Source organism: Protomyctophum bolini (assembly GCF_963924005.1).
Source record: "Protomyctophum bolini genome assembly, chromosome: 8".
In the NCBI taxonomy this organism is placed as follows: domain Eukaryota; kingdom Metazoa; phylum Chordata; class Actinopteri; order Myctophiformes; family Myctophidae; genus Protomyctophum; species Protomyctophum bolini.
This window is the reverse complement of record NC_137869.1, coordinates 30,509,642-30,523,990: the sequence shown is the minus strand read 5'-3', so window position 1 is coordinate 30,523,990 and position 14,349 is coordinate 30,509,642. Positions and strand designations below refer to the sequence as shown.

The following is a 14,349-nucleotide window of genomic DNA, read 5'->3' as shown; positions in this document are numbered from 1 at the left end:
TTGGTATGTCTGCCAACTAAAGCCCTGGCATAATATGTAGAAGTTGGAAAAAATAAAATAAAACAAATTATACTTGAGAGAAGCAAAATCAAAATGAGTAGAAACTAAACCCAGACACTGTACAGCAGTACAGAACAGTGCAATATTATTTGGTGGCAGGTTATAATAGACTTTTCTTGCTTTTTTGTTTTATAGTAATCTTGAAAACTAGAAACTTCCCTGACCAAACGTTTTGATAACTAACATAATAATCAGGATAACATTATATCTAAAATCTAAATATCCCTTAAATATAAATATCAACAATGATAAATTTCATAATAACTATGATGACAAAAACACCAAGACCACATTGCTTTCATCCCAGTACAATGTTCTATACAAAGGTCACATACATAGTATTTCAGCTGTTTGACTACTAGAATACGGAGCGGAACAGAAATAAGATTTCAATTCATACCATGCACAGGTATTCACAAACCATTGCTTGCTTTTCAACGTAAACAGTACTGAGACTTTTCAAAAATCTGGGTTGGTTTGTTTTTCCTTTTATTGCTTTTGGATTGGTTGATCTTGCCCAGGCATTTTGTCGTGAACCAACTACAGTGCATTCATTTCACGCAAAGACAGTTGGATCTTACAGGTTTCCATATACAATATATATAAACCCCCCAAAAATATTGAAAATGTGTCTTTTTTTCGTTCCGTTTTGACTGTACTAGTACAGTAGCATTGTATCTTATATAACTGGAAAACTGTCCATTTCCTTTTACAATAATGTCCAATGTTATGACTGGCCGATTGTGTGAAATGTGCCAAACCTGTATACTTTGTTATTGACTAGATTGGCACTTTATTGGCAACACTTGGAGCATGGTGCTGACTATACTTTATGTGCTTAAACGGGGCCTGTTGTGTATTGCTCTCTGTCTTACAAGCATGCACAGGTGGTTGACTGAACAAAATGCAGTGAGAGTCCTTGATACTGCTCATTTGACCAAACTGGTCATTTGGTGTCTGCTACATCAATTGGCAACACTGATAATGGAACCTGAATGGCAGGTTCTACATATGGAGACAACATGGAGAATGTTGTTTGTTGCATTGATCCAGTAACAGTTTTTGGTGGGGGCAGTATTTGCATCACTGGTATAACGAGGCTTGTCACCAGACTCGTGAGTCGCCACTGAAGGTGATCTTAATGCACTAAGATATCAGGACGAGATTCTGCAGCCATTGCCGATCCCATATCTTCACAATCTAGGACCTAACAATATCCTTCATGATGACAACACTCGCCCAGACAGAGGCAGGGTTATCACAGAAGTACCTCCATAATGTGGAAGTAGAGAGGATGGAATGACCTGCCAACAGCCCAGATCTCAATCTAGTTGAAACACTAGCACGATCAGCTCAGTCATTACTCTGTACCTGACAGTGTAAAGAAGCTGACCTGCAACAAATCCTTGAGGAATGGAATGCCACCCCACAGCAACGCATGACCAGGCTGGTGACAAGCATGAGTTGGTGGTGCACTGTGAGGCTGTCCTTGTATGGTTCTTCCACCCACAACTAAGGCCCCTGGCTGTTTGTTCAGTGAACAAACCATACAATTGCCAATATGTTGCGTTTATTCCTTGTTGCTGATGTCAATTTTGGCACATTTTACTTGGGATTCCCCAACATAATCAGCAATGCCTTATCGCACAAATCATTAATAAAGGGAAATGGTCAGATTTTCCCAATAACATGAGATACAGCTAATACAGTAAAAGAGAGATTATTGACCAAACACATTTCCAAACATCTTTCAGTGGTTTATACATATGCTAATTTCTCTTCTTCTCCATATCAACATTGGTCAAAAATTATTAAAAAAACCAAACACAAACAAAAAGCACTCGAGTCAAGACTTTCCTGAGAACTTCAAATCAAAGCAAACCAGGAGTCACATCACTAGATGTAGTCACCATTTGTTTTTGGAGGGGGGGGGGGGGGGGTAGGTAAGTGGGTAATAATTTCTTTGACACAATTTCAACTCATTCTCCGCTTAATAGAGTTATCCTTGTAGCATCCGTCTCATATAGACTACCAAGTACACCGCCCTACGAGTTGGGGAAAACAAGAGGGGTCGGGGAAGAGGTCTGCTGCTATGGGTTCCACAGATAAACATAAAAACACATAGGCAAATGGAGATGGGAGCTTTAATCCAGAAGTCCACCACCAACATTTTGTAACACCAACGACGACTGACTTAGGGGCTAATAGTTAAATACAAATATATCACAATAAATTAAGATTAAAACCAACAAATCCTTATGAAGTACAAATCTATACATCAGGCCTATACGGGTTCATTTTTAAAGACTGCATTTTTAGTAGATTTCTCCAAAGGCACTGTTTGCAACTGCAGACTGACCTCCCTCTCCCTTCTTCATCACGCTAGACACAGACAAGTGTTCACACAAGCAGGGAGAGAAACAAGAGCGGGCAAGTAGAGGCAGATTAAAACCGAGGCAGCTCATAGCTCACTGGCCAATTGATCTGATCCGGGTTTTTTTGTTGTCACTTTGTTTCCAGTTCAACTATTTATCTTCGCTGAAATTACAGCCAAGCCTGGCATAAAGCTGTGTCCCATTTGGAGCTGTATAGTTACAGATAAAAAAGTTTATACCTCAATGAATAAACCCAATTCGTACGGTATGTATATATATATATATATATATTTTTTTTTTTAACATACACATTTACCACAATATTTGTTTTCCAAATATCAAAAGACAAAATTCTTACTTTGTTACAGCTGCCGTAGACTGTTTGAGGGAACAATTTGGTACAAGGTATTACACTCTTATCAGTAGCCCCTTTTATACAGAGATCCTGCAACATAGCTGAAAAGAAGATCCGTCATCACGCAGGCTTTGCTTTTTTATACAGAACCAGAAAGCCAGTGAAATGCTTGCCGAGTGTGCTTATCCATGGCAATGCCAGCGTTCCGGAATCAGAGGTGTGACGTGTAACACAAAACAGCATAAGTGTCTATTTCAACGTTTAACATGCACGTCTGTCAGGCAGCAACGTTGCTTTCTAATCAATAATGGCAGGTGCTTTTGCTAACTGTACAAATGTGTACGAGTCATTTAGCGCCAAGTTATTCACAAACATGAGTGAGCATCCAGAGGGTGGTAGCCATCATCTGGCTACCCCCCCCAGACCATCACAGTCACAAAAGAGCCTCTACACTGGGCAGACATCTGGCAAAGTCAGGCCAGCTGAGAGACCTTGGCGCCCATATAATGCTACTTTTCCGTCTAGGCAGGATTCTGACTTTGAGGCGTTCAGTCTGCAGATGGTAGCATCACCCCAGTGGCTCCTAAACCAAGCACATGCACCAAATATCTGAACCTGCGGTTCCTCTCGTACTGAGCAGGATTACTATTGCAAAACATCCTCAGTAGAGTAAAACTAACATGTCTCATGACGGTTTAAAAATGCCTTCAGAGATTTTTCTTTAATCCTCTAGTGGCAGGTCGCACACAATTTTCAATGTAGGCCTTTAGCAGGGCGACTCAACACACAACACATAATCAAAATGTCACACCCCTGTCCCCACCATGTTGGCTATCCCTATTACAAGAACATCGAGTCGGCTGTGTGACCACATCCGCTGCTGGTTTAACGGCAGATCGACAATGAACACGCCTCCATTTAATCTCTAAACCTTTATAAACAGCGAGGTGGAATAACAGAATTCCACCTTGCACACACTGTGTAAAAGGGGCTAGTGACTCTACCAATTAAAAATACAATAGATTAGATAATACAAGTCTCCCAACATTTATCAGGTGGTCAGATTATAAAAAAATGTAGCAACCTAGCGAATGTGACCCAAGCAGTTGAATGTCAACTTTGGATGAGATATGGGTGAGCTGAGCACGGGACAGGACAGGCAGTGATGTGACTATAGGCCCTGAGGGGGGGGGGGGGGGTTTGGGGGGGTCGGAGCAGGATCAAGGGGTACGTTCACAGACAGCAGCTAACAACAAGACACAATCTGCTAAAACAAAAATAAAATAGTCCAGATGAGTTGCCGTTAAGCAGTGTCCCATTCTTGTCCATACTGTATGACAGACTTACGATCCAATCCGGCCTGTAGCATGCTGTTCAGAACCTCGCGCACATTGAGAGCATCGGAACTGCAGTGGCCATTGGGTAAAGAGTCCGACGGAGATGGGAGGACAGAGGGGGACGAAGAGGAGAAGAGAGAGGAGGGGGAGGAGTTTGTGTTGGAGAAAAGAGAGGATGAGGAAGACGAGGGGAGGAGGGTGGACGTGGAAAGGAGCCCGGTGCTGATGTGAGACACTGTGTTTGAGATGGACGAGCTGGCAGGAGACGAGGAAGGGTTGGACGTCTGTGTGGACAGTGGGTAAGGCGGCGGGGGCAAGTCTAAGAAGTCCATAAAGTCTGGTGGGACGTTGTTGACCAGTAAACCATGGTTGCCCTGCTGCTGCTGCTGCTGCTGTCTGGCCTGCAGATGCGGCTGCTGCTGTATTTGTGCGTTCTGAGTGTTCCGAGCAAACAGAGACTCAAGACTAAAGTCATCCGAGAAGCTTCCAAGACTCAGCATACCCTCTGTGCTGTCTGGGGAGGGCGACGGTGAGCTGACTGTCAGGTCCAAGATGTCCTCCAGAGGGCTCTTGGAGGACGACGGGGCCTGCGAAGGGGGCAGGGAGGGGTTCTTGAGCTGCGCAAAAGGGGATAAGAAGGACTGCTGATAGTGGGAGAAGTGGGAGCTGAGGCTCGCCATACTGGGCAGAGTGCCCTGCGTTGGGCCGGCGCCATGGGTGGTCCGGCTGAGCATGGTCCTTTGAGGAATTTGGCGTGAGTTCCTCTGTAACGACGAGAGGGTCAAGTTTTGGGCGGCTTGCAGACTGGACTGGATGTGTAGTGGGATGTGGTTCAGTTTCTGGTTCAGGGACGGGAGTGGGGTCAGGGACTGGTTCCGAATGTGATTCTGATTGATCAGCTTGGCCAGGAGGTGTTTGTTCTGCTCCAGCTTGCGCTCTTCCGCCAGCTTGCGCTTCTCAGCCAGCTGTTGCTGCACAGCCTGCTGATCCCTCTCTTTTCGCCTCCTCTTCACCTCCTCGTCCATCGACACGAGCTCCTCGCGCACACGGGCTATGCAGTTCTCTGGGATCTTAATGCCTGGAGAAGATGTAATGCATTATTACTTTTTAAATAAACTCAGTATTCAGAGTTAACGATATATCTGCCGTGTTGTGTAGGAACTAATTTGTTACTCTTTTAACAGTGTTACTTTGTGCCCCATCTGGCAGCGCTGTAGGGAAAACCTTCTTTGTTGTTGACAACAAGCAACATGTCAAAACAACGAGGTCAGCATCATGACCTGAATTTTTGACATCTTGAGATCATGTTTTAAAGGACCATGCCATTTTCTTACACCAAAACATTTTTATATAGACAAATGTGCATTAATTTTCTAATGTATGCATGTTTTTAATAATATAGATGGATGCAAATGTATTTCTTTGGCTTAGAGTGAGTAATTTTACTCTACACAGCGCAGGTTCCAATGCCATGAAAAGACATTCCACAAGTCTGAGCCAACGGCGCAAGGTGTAATGGTCTAAGAGGGCGATACTGACCAACTTGCTTATTGTGATTTTTCGTTTTGAGGCGAACTATCTGCAGGATGCTGGAGCTGGTGATGTCAGAGACCAAGTCAGCGACACGTTTCCACACGCGCAGCAGAGCGCCGCACAGCATGTGGTACTGACGAATGCGCATGCCCTGCAGACACTCCTGACCCTCTTCAATCTTCTTACATTTCCCATTCCTGGAGATGGTAGAGAGAGGTAGAGAGAGAAAATCCCATTAATGCTCATATGACCCTTTTCAAATTGTATCACATTTGTGTCGCTTTTAAAAGCCAACCCCCATTGTATAACAAAAAAGAAAAAATAACAAACTCTACAAACAAAAAACAAAACATACAGTACATATATTCCCACCCTACAACCCAACCATCCCACCAATCAACAAAGGCCATGTGAGAGTAAGGGAGAAAGAAATAAAATAATAAAGGGGGGAGTCATCATCTTTAGGTTGCATTGAGACAGTTGCGCCATCAATCCTACAAGGACTTTGTTACTATACTCACCAGTTGGCATGGCTACACTTCCTGAAGGAGAAGGTGAACTGGGTCTCCCAGCTCGCCTTTGCCTCGTCTGAAGTCACCTGGAGGGAAGGAGCACATAGCATGGCCATCAGTATGGTGCGTAGTACCACCATCAGTATGGAACGGACAACAGGTGGAAAAAGGAGGAATCACACTCGATATAAAAACATTGGTGTGATCCCAGTCATACTAGGTGGCAGATTGTGGTCGCATCACATTCACATCACAATCCTTCACTGTGTTCAGTAAGCGCATGGTGAGGGGGGGGATCATTAATCATCAGCCACTTAAGTCATGTGGGAAAGTGAACGAGGCACGGCTTATTTCAACAGCAGCAACGTACCGGTATACAAGTGGGATTTGCAACAACCTCTTGAGCCATACGTTTAATCCTGCATTAGGTTGCTCATGCATTCGCTAATGAGTTTAGTAGTCTATGCAATATTGCAACACATACGTTCTACAAATGCCAATTGCATTTGTATAGCATAACCTCTAAGTCACTACTCCTTTTCGTCCACAAGGTGGCAGTTGACTCCATGAAACAGTGATGCACCATGCTTTACAATACCTTCCCAGTTCCCACAGCCTTTTTATTACATTCAACTCGCAATTTCCTTGCTAGTGGAACATGATAGACAAATCACCACCAGACAGATACGTAATACATAAGCCAACTGACATTTTGACCAGACGACTGACGGACAGAGAAACAGGCTCTCACCTTGCGATAGCGTTGCAGCAGGTTGTCCAGGCTCTCAGGGTGCTGCTGCTTGCCAATGTTGGGCTTGTACACAACAAAGTTCTTGCCTCGTCCCTGCTCAGCTAACAGTACACATGGATTGTTACCTCGCAGCTGTGAGGAGGAAGCAAACGTTAGTACTATGTAGGTAGGTAATCACGTGGTTGCTGTTTTTTAGTCATGCAATGTCCTTCCTTAGGCCAAACATTGTAACATGGAAATATTTTATCATGTACAAACTTAAATAATGCCTATTTTCCACACAGCTGTGTGTGATGCGCAATATTATTTCCAGCTACTGTATGCAGAAGGAAAATGCAAGCAACTAAAATGAATAAATTAGCATATTCTGCTTATTTCCTGGTACATCCGTGAAAATCTGAGTTTCGCACATATCGGGGAAAGGGGTTACAGACTTACGAACAGAACACAGCTGTGTGGAAACGAGGCACCTGGACCGCATAAATATCCTCCGGACTTAGCGACATTTAACAGTACTGCCCACATTTGGTTTGTTTGTTGTGACATACAGTATACTGTTGTATATATATTCACCTTATGAGATAAGTAGAATCCCTCATCAGTGCGGCTGAGTTTCAGTGCCTTTTCACAGGCCTCTTCCCAGGGCATACCTCTGTCCACACTGATCTATAGGGGGGAGAAGTACAGGGGAAGAGAATAAGAATAAATGACTCATTAAGAGAGGAAAACTAGGCAGCCACATAACCTATTGTAAGGGAGCTGATGGAGAGAGAAACGCCTGTGAAGAAATACAAGATCAAAATGACTGGTGTAGTGATTTATGCATGCAGATTTGAACCAAAGACTATACCGCCACGCACAGTATGTCCATATGCACCCACTCTTTCTATACTTGCTAAACCAGTCCTGATTGTGCAGCACACTGCTTTCTACTGAGGTTTAAAATGTCAGCGTAGGTTAGCCTGCAGCAACGGCACAAAAAGCCAGATACGATTAATCATCTTTTTCGCAAGTCCTACCGGTGGCTCCACAGACTCCTCTGCCTTGGGCTCACAGACTGATTTGAATCAAAGCTTTCATACAAAGCCACTATCTCTAAAACTCAGAGTTTGTTTTATTATAATAACTCATAGCTAGCTGGAGCCAGATTCATGGTTCAATCCGTTGCATGGAAGAAATGTCATGTTTCGGGCAAACCTTGTCTAAAGGCAATCTATAGTTAATTAAGAGTTATTTAATCTGGGGATAGAGCTCTACGGACATAAAATACATGCGTTTGTGATGTTCCTGGTTTGGACCCTATTGCCTAGTAAGCCTACTCTGAACAACTGAGAAAGAGGAGACAGACACACACAATATGTAACAACAAGTGGTAAAAGGGGAATACTATCACACATCTGGAGTGAGGTTCATGCTATTGTCTTTTATAGGTCAACAGAGCCTCTGCTTCAGTTCCAACACAACGTACTGTATAGTAAGTATAAGGGTATATCTCACTACAAGAACATTATGTAAACTAAAGGTTAAAAAATAACGTAAATCTTGTAAATGTCCATGGCTGTCTGACTGCACCCATTACCTACAAAGCAGGTACAGCAGTTCAACAGGTCTATACAGGTCTAGAACTCATTTGTAGTGCTATATGAGATAGTGCCCACATTACAGCGTTATGTAAGATGATAGGAGTGTGCCTACCTTATACAAAACAACCTGTCCATCCTGAGGGTTTCCTGCCGTCAGGAAATTCTCCTGTTTCTCTTCGTAGATCTCATCATTACCTGGGGCAAGGTCTGAGAGAGACACAGCAGAATATCAGAGGAGAACACGACTGATTGGTACTGGTGATACATTGGGAGCAGAATAGTCAGAACAGTTGTAGCAGTCAGAGACAGAATAGCCTGCAAGCATGACAGAGTAGAACAGAAAAGAATAGTCCAAAAATATTAAGTATCTTAAGACAAAAGTCTAATTTATGCTTTGCAAATATCTTTGTACGAGTGAAAGTTTTTATTTGCTAGAATATTAGTTTTCTTCTCTTTTTTCACAGAATAATAGGCTGAAGCCATTGAACCAACAGAGTTCAATGTAAGTGGTGGTGAGCTATTTGGATAAATGGCATTGAAGAAAACAGACAGTGAGTGATGTTTGCAGGCCTACCACTTGTTCCAGTGCCTTTCATAAGTAAATATGTAGTCTTGGGAATGTGGCCCATAGGTCAGGTTAATATCACCCGTTTATCCTGTTTTTCAGGTTGCATATTATCAATTGTTTAACTATTTAAGCCCCAATGTCAGACTATGAATAGTTTTAGAAAAATGCACTGATACAGAGTTGTGCTAAGCAGATTTGCCCAGCACCTCCAATAGTGATGTTGAGTGAGCTTCATACCTAGGATTCCCATGTCGTATTTTCCCTCCTTCTTGTCCTTCTCGATTAGGTAGTCAAAGTTGTCAGTAAAGTACTGGAAGAGATAGTTCTGCTTGTGGACCTCCAGGCCCAGGATGCGGTTCAGGAACTTTGTGATGCTGCAGTCTGAGATGGGGGCGAAATTCATGAGGGTTCAGCAAAATGTTATGCAAGATCCTAAATGCAATGAGGCCTGGTCCAGGTCCTCCACGGAGACCATTAAAGTGTGACCATGGACCCCGCCCCCTCACAGTGCACGACCATGGACTGCTATCATATTATTACACCACTACACTATATCCTAATATTATCATACCTTATATATTATTATTATCCGACAACATTGCTATACCATATTATATTATCTTACACTATTTCATTAATTATATTATCCTACTCCATTTCATTCATTATTATTGTTATTGCTACTACTTATTTGCCTGTAAGTCTTTCCCTGTCTATCTCTCTTCTCTTTCTTCCTATTCCCTATTCATTGAATTTCATCTATTCATTCAATGAATGTATTCATCAGTTTCTGTGGATCTACATGTTTTTAAATCTGTTTGTGCCTCTCCTCTAGCAGTGTTTTACCTTTCTCAGTGTTGATCCCAAATCGAGACTCCCTACAAAAGATGCCCACATCCATCATACCAATCTTCATGTCTGGAACAAAATAAATTAGTTTTTTAGAGCTGCAAATATCTGAATGAGAACCTTCTTTATTGTCACATCAAGTTCAAGCAAGTAACAAGTTATCTTATTCAAACTATCCTGAGAGTAACAGGAGAACATACCTCTGAAGAACATGCCATCTCCCCCGGGGTAGCCTTTGGGTGAGGGAACCTTGTTCTCTATATGACCCAGGATCGCTTTGGTTATTTTATCCAGAGCCTTGGTACCATACTGCAGAGTTACAGAGAATACATCAGGTATAAAAAACATTGTCAACGCTCTATTTCAAACAACAGCTTCAAGCATAGATCCCTGCGGAACCTCTGTCACTCAAATGAGGTGCAAGTAATTTAGTCAAGGTAATTCACAGGGCCTTATCACAACCCCTTTGCAGCGTTTATGGTAAATGACACAAACATCATTAGGGAATCCTACGTCACAGCCTCACAGGTGACCTCAGAGCTGTCTGATGCCCTTGGCTTCGGTATTGCAGCCTCACCCACCGCATTCCTTTTAAATGTTTTTTGTTGCAGCTATGAGAAACAAAACTTTATAGAATGAATGCATCATGTCTAATTTGCTGCCGTTTTATACTTCAGCACTTGTAAAAAAATAAATTGTAAAATAAAGTGCGCAGTACTAAGTTCCAACACGTGTTTCGGTCTGACGGTCATTAGACCGACAACCTACCTAACCTACCCATAACCGCAAGCAAGGGAGCAGCACTTGTTTGAGCGGTAGTCCGACCGTTGTTCCCGCATGTCGGACTAATGCTCCGTCAGAATTGTGTCCGGATCCCAAAATAAATACAATTTACTATTATTAGATGTAGATGATTGTGTAGGACTACAGTACATGGAGTGATGGCTAAAACGAGTAAGGAATATACAAGTAATATTGATGTTGTAAGAGAATGTCTTTAAAGGTTTCTTGCATCTGAAACATTTTGTCTTCTGCTCATCGTTTGATTGTGTATAATGTATTTTGCTTTGTGCCATATTTTGACATCTGTCCCACTGTAAAAAATATGTCCATAAAATAATTTCTCAAGGTTTAATTGAAAGCTTAAAAAGCAAAGCAACAATCCATAACTTGTGGGTATTGTCAGACTTGCAGGCCTGGTCCAGAGTTTTCTGCATCGACCTACCTTGTTCTCAAAGTTGTATTTACTTAGATCTCTGGACTCAGTGGCTCTTCGATCCCCATGGGTTAACGCACCCTGAAAAGTAGAGCAGAGCCAACATTAGCATTATAGCCTTCTGAAAATCTCACACACACACACACACACACACACACAATAAAGTGGTACTATTGGCAAAGGTGACTTTCATATTACAGCCCAAAGTCTTCCAGATTGAAACATTGATGCTCATTAAGCCTCATTTTAATTTATACTTTCTGGCGCCATTTGCGGGAAATATCAGATTTTTTAATTAAAAACAGTACGCAGAGTATATACCGGTACAGAGTATATACCGGTACAGAGTATATACCGGTACAGAGTATATACCGGTACAGAGTATATACCGGTACAGAGTATATACCGGTACAGAGTATATACCGGTACAGAGTATATACCGGTACACACATAGATAGAGACAGAGTATATACTGGTACAGAGTATATACCGGTACAGAGTATATACCGGTACACACATAGTACAGAGTATATACCGGTACAGAGTATATACCGGTACAGAGTATATACCGGTACACACATAGTACAGAGTATATACCGGTACAGAGTATATACCGGTACAGAGTATATACCGGTACAGAGTATATACCGGTACAGAGTATATACCGGTACACACATAGATAGAGACAGAGTATATACCGGTACACACATAGATAGGAATCTAAAGCCAGAGTATATACCGGTACACACATAGATAGGAATCTAAAACAGTACGCAGAGTATATACCGGTACACACTACACACAGATAGGAATCTAAAACAGTACGCAGAGTATATACCGGTACACACATAGATAGGAATCTAAAACAGTACGCAGAGTATATACCGGTACACACATAGATAGGAATCTAAAACAGTACGCAGAGTATATACCGGTACACACATAGATAGGAATCTAAAACAGTACGCAGAGTATATACCGGTACACACATAGATAGGATAGAGTATATACCGGTACACACATAGATAGGAATCTAAAACAGTACGCAGAGTATATACCGGTACACACATAGATAGAGTATATACCGGTACACACATAGATAGGAATCTAAAACAGTACGCAGAGTATATACCGGTACACACATAGATAGGAATCTAAAACAGTACGCAGAGTATATACCGGTACACACATAGATAGGAATCTAAAACAGTACGCAGAGTATATACCGGTACACACATAGATAGGATAGAGTATATACCGGTACACACATAGATAGGAATCTAAAACAGTACGCAGAGTATATACCGGTACACACATAGATAGAGTATATACCGGTACACACATAGATAGAGTATATACCGGTACACACATAGATAGGAATCTAAAACAGTACGCAGAGTATATACCGGTACACACATAGATAGAGTATATACCGGTACACACATAGATAGAGTATATACCGGTACACACATAGATAGAGTATATACCGGTACACACATAGATAGGAATCTAAATTAAAAACAGTACGCAGAGTATATACCGGTACACACATAGATAGGAATCTAAAGCCAAATTCAAGAACAAACAAATGCACTATAAAACAATAACAAAACTGCCCTTTAATATAATTACTTTACATTGACCTTTCGGGTAAACTTTGTGCCTGCGGTGGTCATGAATGGTTTTGAGGGAACGGGGTGACGTTAATGAGCTACTGGCACTGCTGCCCACACACAGGAATGTCTGGAAACACCAAATCAAACGGGATGTCTGAGCCAAATATGACATCACTGCTCATCTGGAGACAGACAGTCACACAAGTATTTGGCCCTCTGGTGCAAGAGCATGTGCACGCACCCATGTTCGTGCGTTTTGGTGTATCAAATTCAGCCAGGACTCAGGAGGATACGATGTGACCTATTCTCAAGGCGAATGAACAAACACAGCTGGCAAAGACGGGAAGGACTTTCTGGAACTGCTAGCCACCCCCCTCCCCACTCGCAAAAAAAGCTCCCCCTACTCCTCCTCCTCCTATTCTCTCCCAATAGAAATAAGGAGGAAAAAATAGAACAGGGGGGGGGGGGAGATTAGGAAAATAAATGGCTGGTGGTTCTGAAACGCAATAATAAATATGGAAAAGCGTGGTAGGCTCATAAAATTAACCATGCGTCTTCCCTTTCTTCTGCTAACTTAGTTTTTCCATTATTAAGACGGAGAGGGAAAGAACCTCCGAGAATCTCCTGAGGGTTTGCGATGTGGTGAGAAATTGTTTATGTGACCTTGAATGAACCAGCCAGAGGAGGGTCTTACATGCCAGGGAATGCCCCAGAACACGAGGAGGACAAAGGGTGAGAGAACAAATGGAGGAGTTTGGGAAGTTAGAAAACAGGCAGACAGGTCGGTTTTGGTTAACAGTGCAACTGGTTTCCTCAGTATGCAGGTTTCACATGACAAATAAGGGTGATTTATGTCTTGCACTGAGAATAGCCATTCTACAAGCTCACAACAAGTTTGTAGATCGACTATTTTAAGTCTAAGTCACGCCGAACTTGAACTCTGCGGCGGATTCTGCCAATGCTTTTCAATGGGAGTGGAGCGATTTATCACCATTAGTGGATTTCAGCAAAACAAAGCGCTCCGTTACTATTGACAAGGCAGAATCAAAGTTCAGTGTGACTGCACCCTAAAAGTCAAAAATATATGGAATCCAGATGAAACAAGACAAAAGAACATCACTGAGAATAGCTTTAGAATATGAGACATACCAGGCTCTCCAATCTCTTGGCCACAATGGACGCAAAGCGTCTCTCCCCAGCCAGCTCAGAGATGAGGAAGATGTACTCTGGGGCCGTCACCTGATTGGATCGATGTGTGCGACCTGCAATGTCAGTGAGAAGAGCGAGTCAGGATTAGGAACTGGATGGACATGGAAACCATTTGCAGAACAAAAACACCCTCTCTACGGAAATGGCATAAAAATATAGCTCATGATGGTGTAAAAGCAGGATGTTTACTTCAAAACACTTGATATAAAATATCCTATTTGACATATCACAAAGCAGCTATGTTAACTGGTTCAGAGTAAAAGCGGCCATATCTTCACGGCACCCCGAGCTTCTATTTTGAAGAAATCCCAATAATAATTAATTTAGGTACACCCCTGGAGAATGCTCTAGCAAGCAATGTACTCATTGTACTGTTAAACTGCTT

The 14,349-nt window shown here is 42.3% G+C and overlaps 1 protein-coding gene across 4 annotated transcripts in view; it reads right to left on the bottom strand.

Annotated features, from left to right (window-relative positions):
* Positions 1-532: 532 nt before the first annotated feature.
* sbno2b (strawberry notch homolog 2b) overlaps positions 533-14,349 on the bottom strand; it is a 74,360-nt gene continuing 60,543 nt past the window's right edge. For all 4 annotated transcript variants that reach the window (XM_080771320.1, XM_080771321.1, XM_080771322.1 and 1 more), the window contains 11 exons: positions 13,905-14,017; positions 11,149-11,220; positions 10,124-10,232; positions 9,921-9,992; positions 9,312-9,455; positions 8,619-8,713; positions 7,497-7,589; positions 6,924-7,055; positions 6,182-6,258; positions 5,667-5,857; positions 533-5,205 (listed from right to left, as the gene is read on the bottom strand). In XM_080771320.1, coding sequence (XP_080627446.1) covers positions 4,094-5,205; positions 5,667-5,857; positions 6,182-6,258; positions 6,924-7,055; positions 7,497-7,589; positions 8,619-8,713; positions 9,312-9,455; positions 9,921-9,992; positions 10,124-10,232; positions 11,149-11,220; positions 13,905-14,017 — 2,210 coding nt within the window. In that variant the 3' untranslated portion in view covers positions 533-4,093. The remainder of the gene's footprint in view (positions 5,206-5,666; positions 5,858-6,181; positions 6,259-6,923; positions 7,056-7,496; positions 7,590-8,618; positions 8,714-9,311; positions 9,456-9,920; positions 9,993-10,123; positions 10,233-11,148; positions 11,221-13,904; positions 14,018-14,349) is intronic.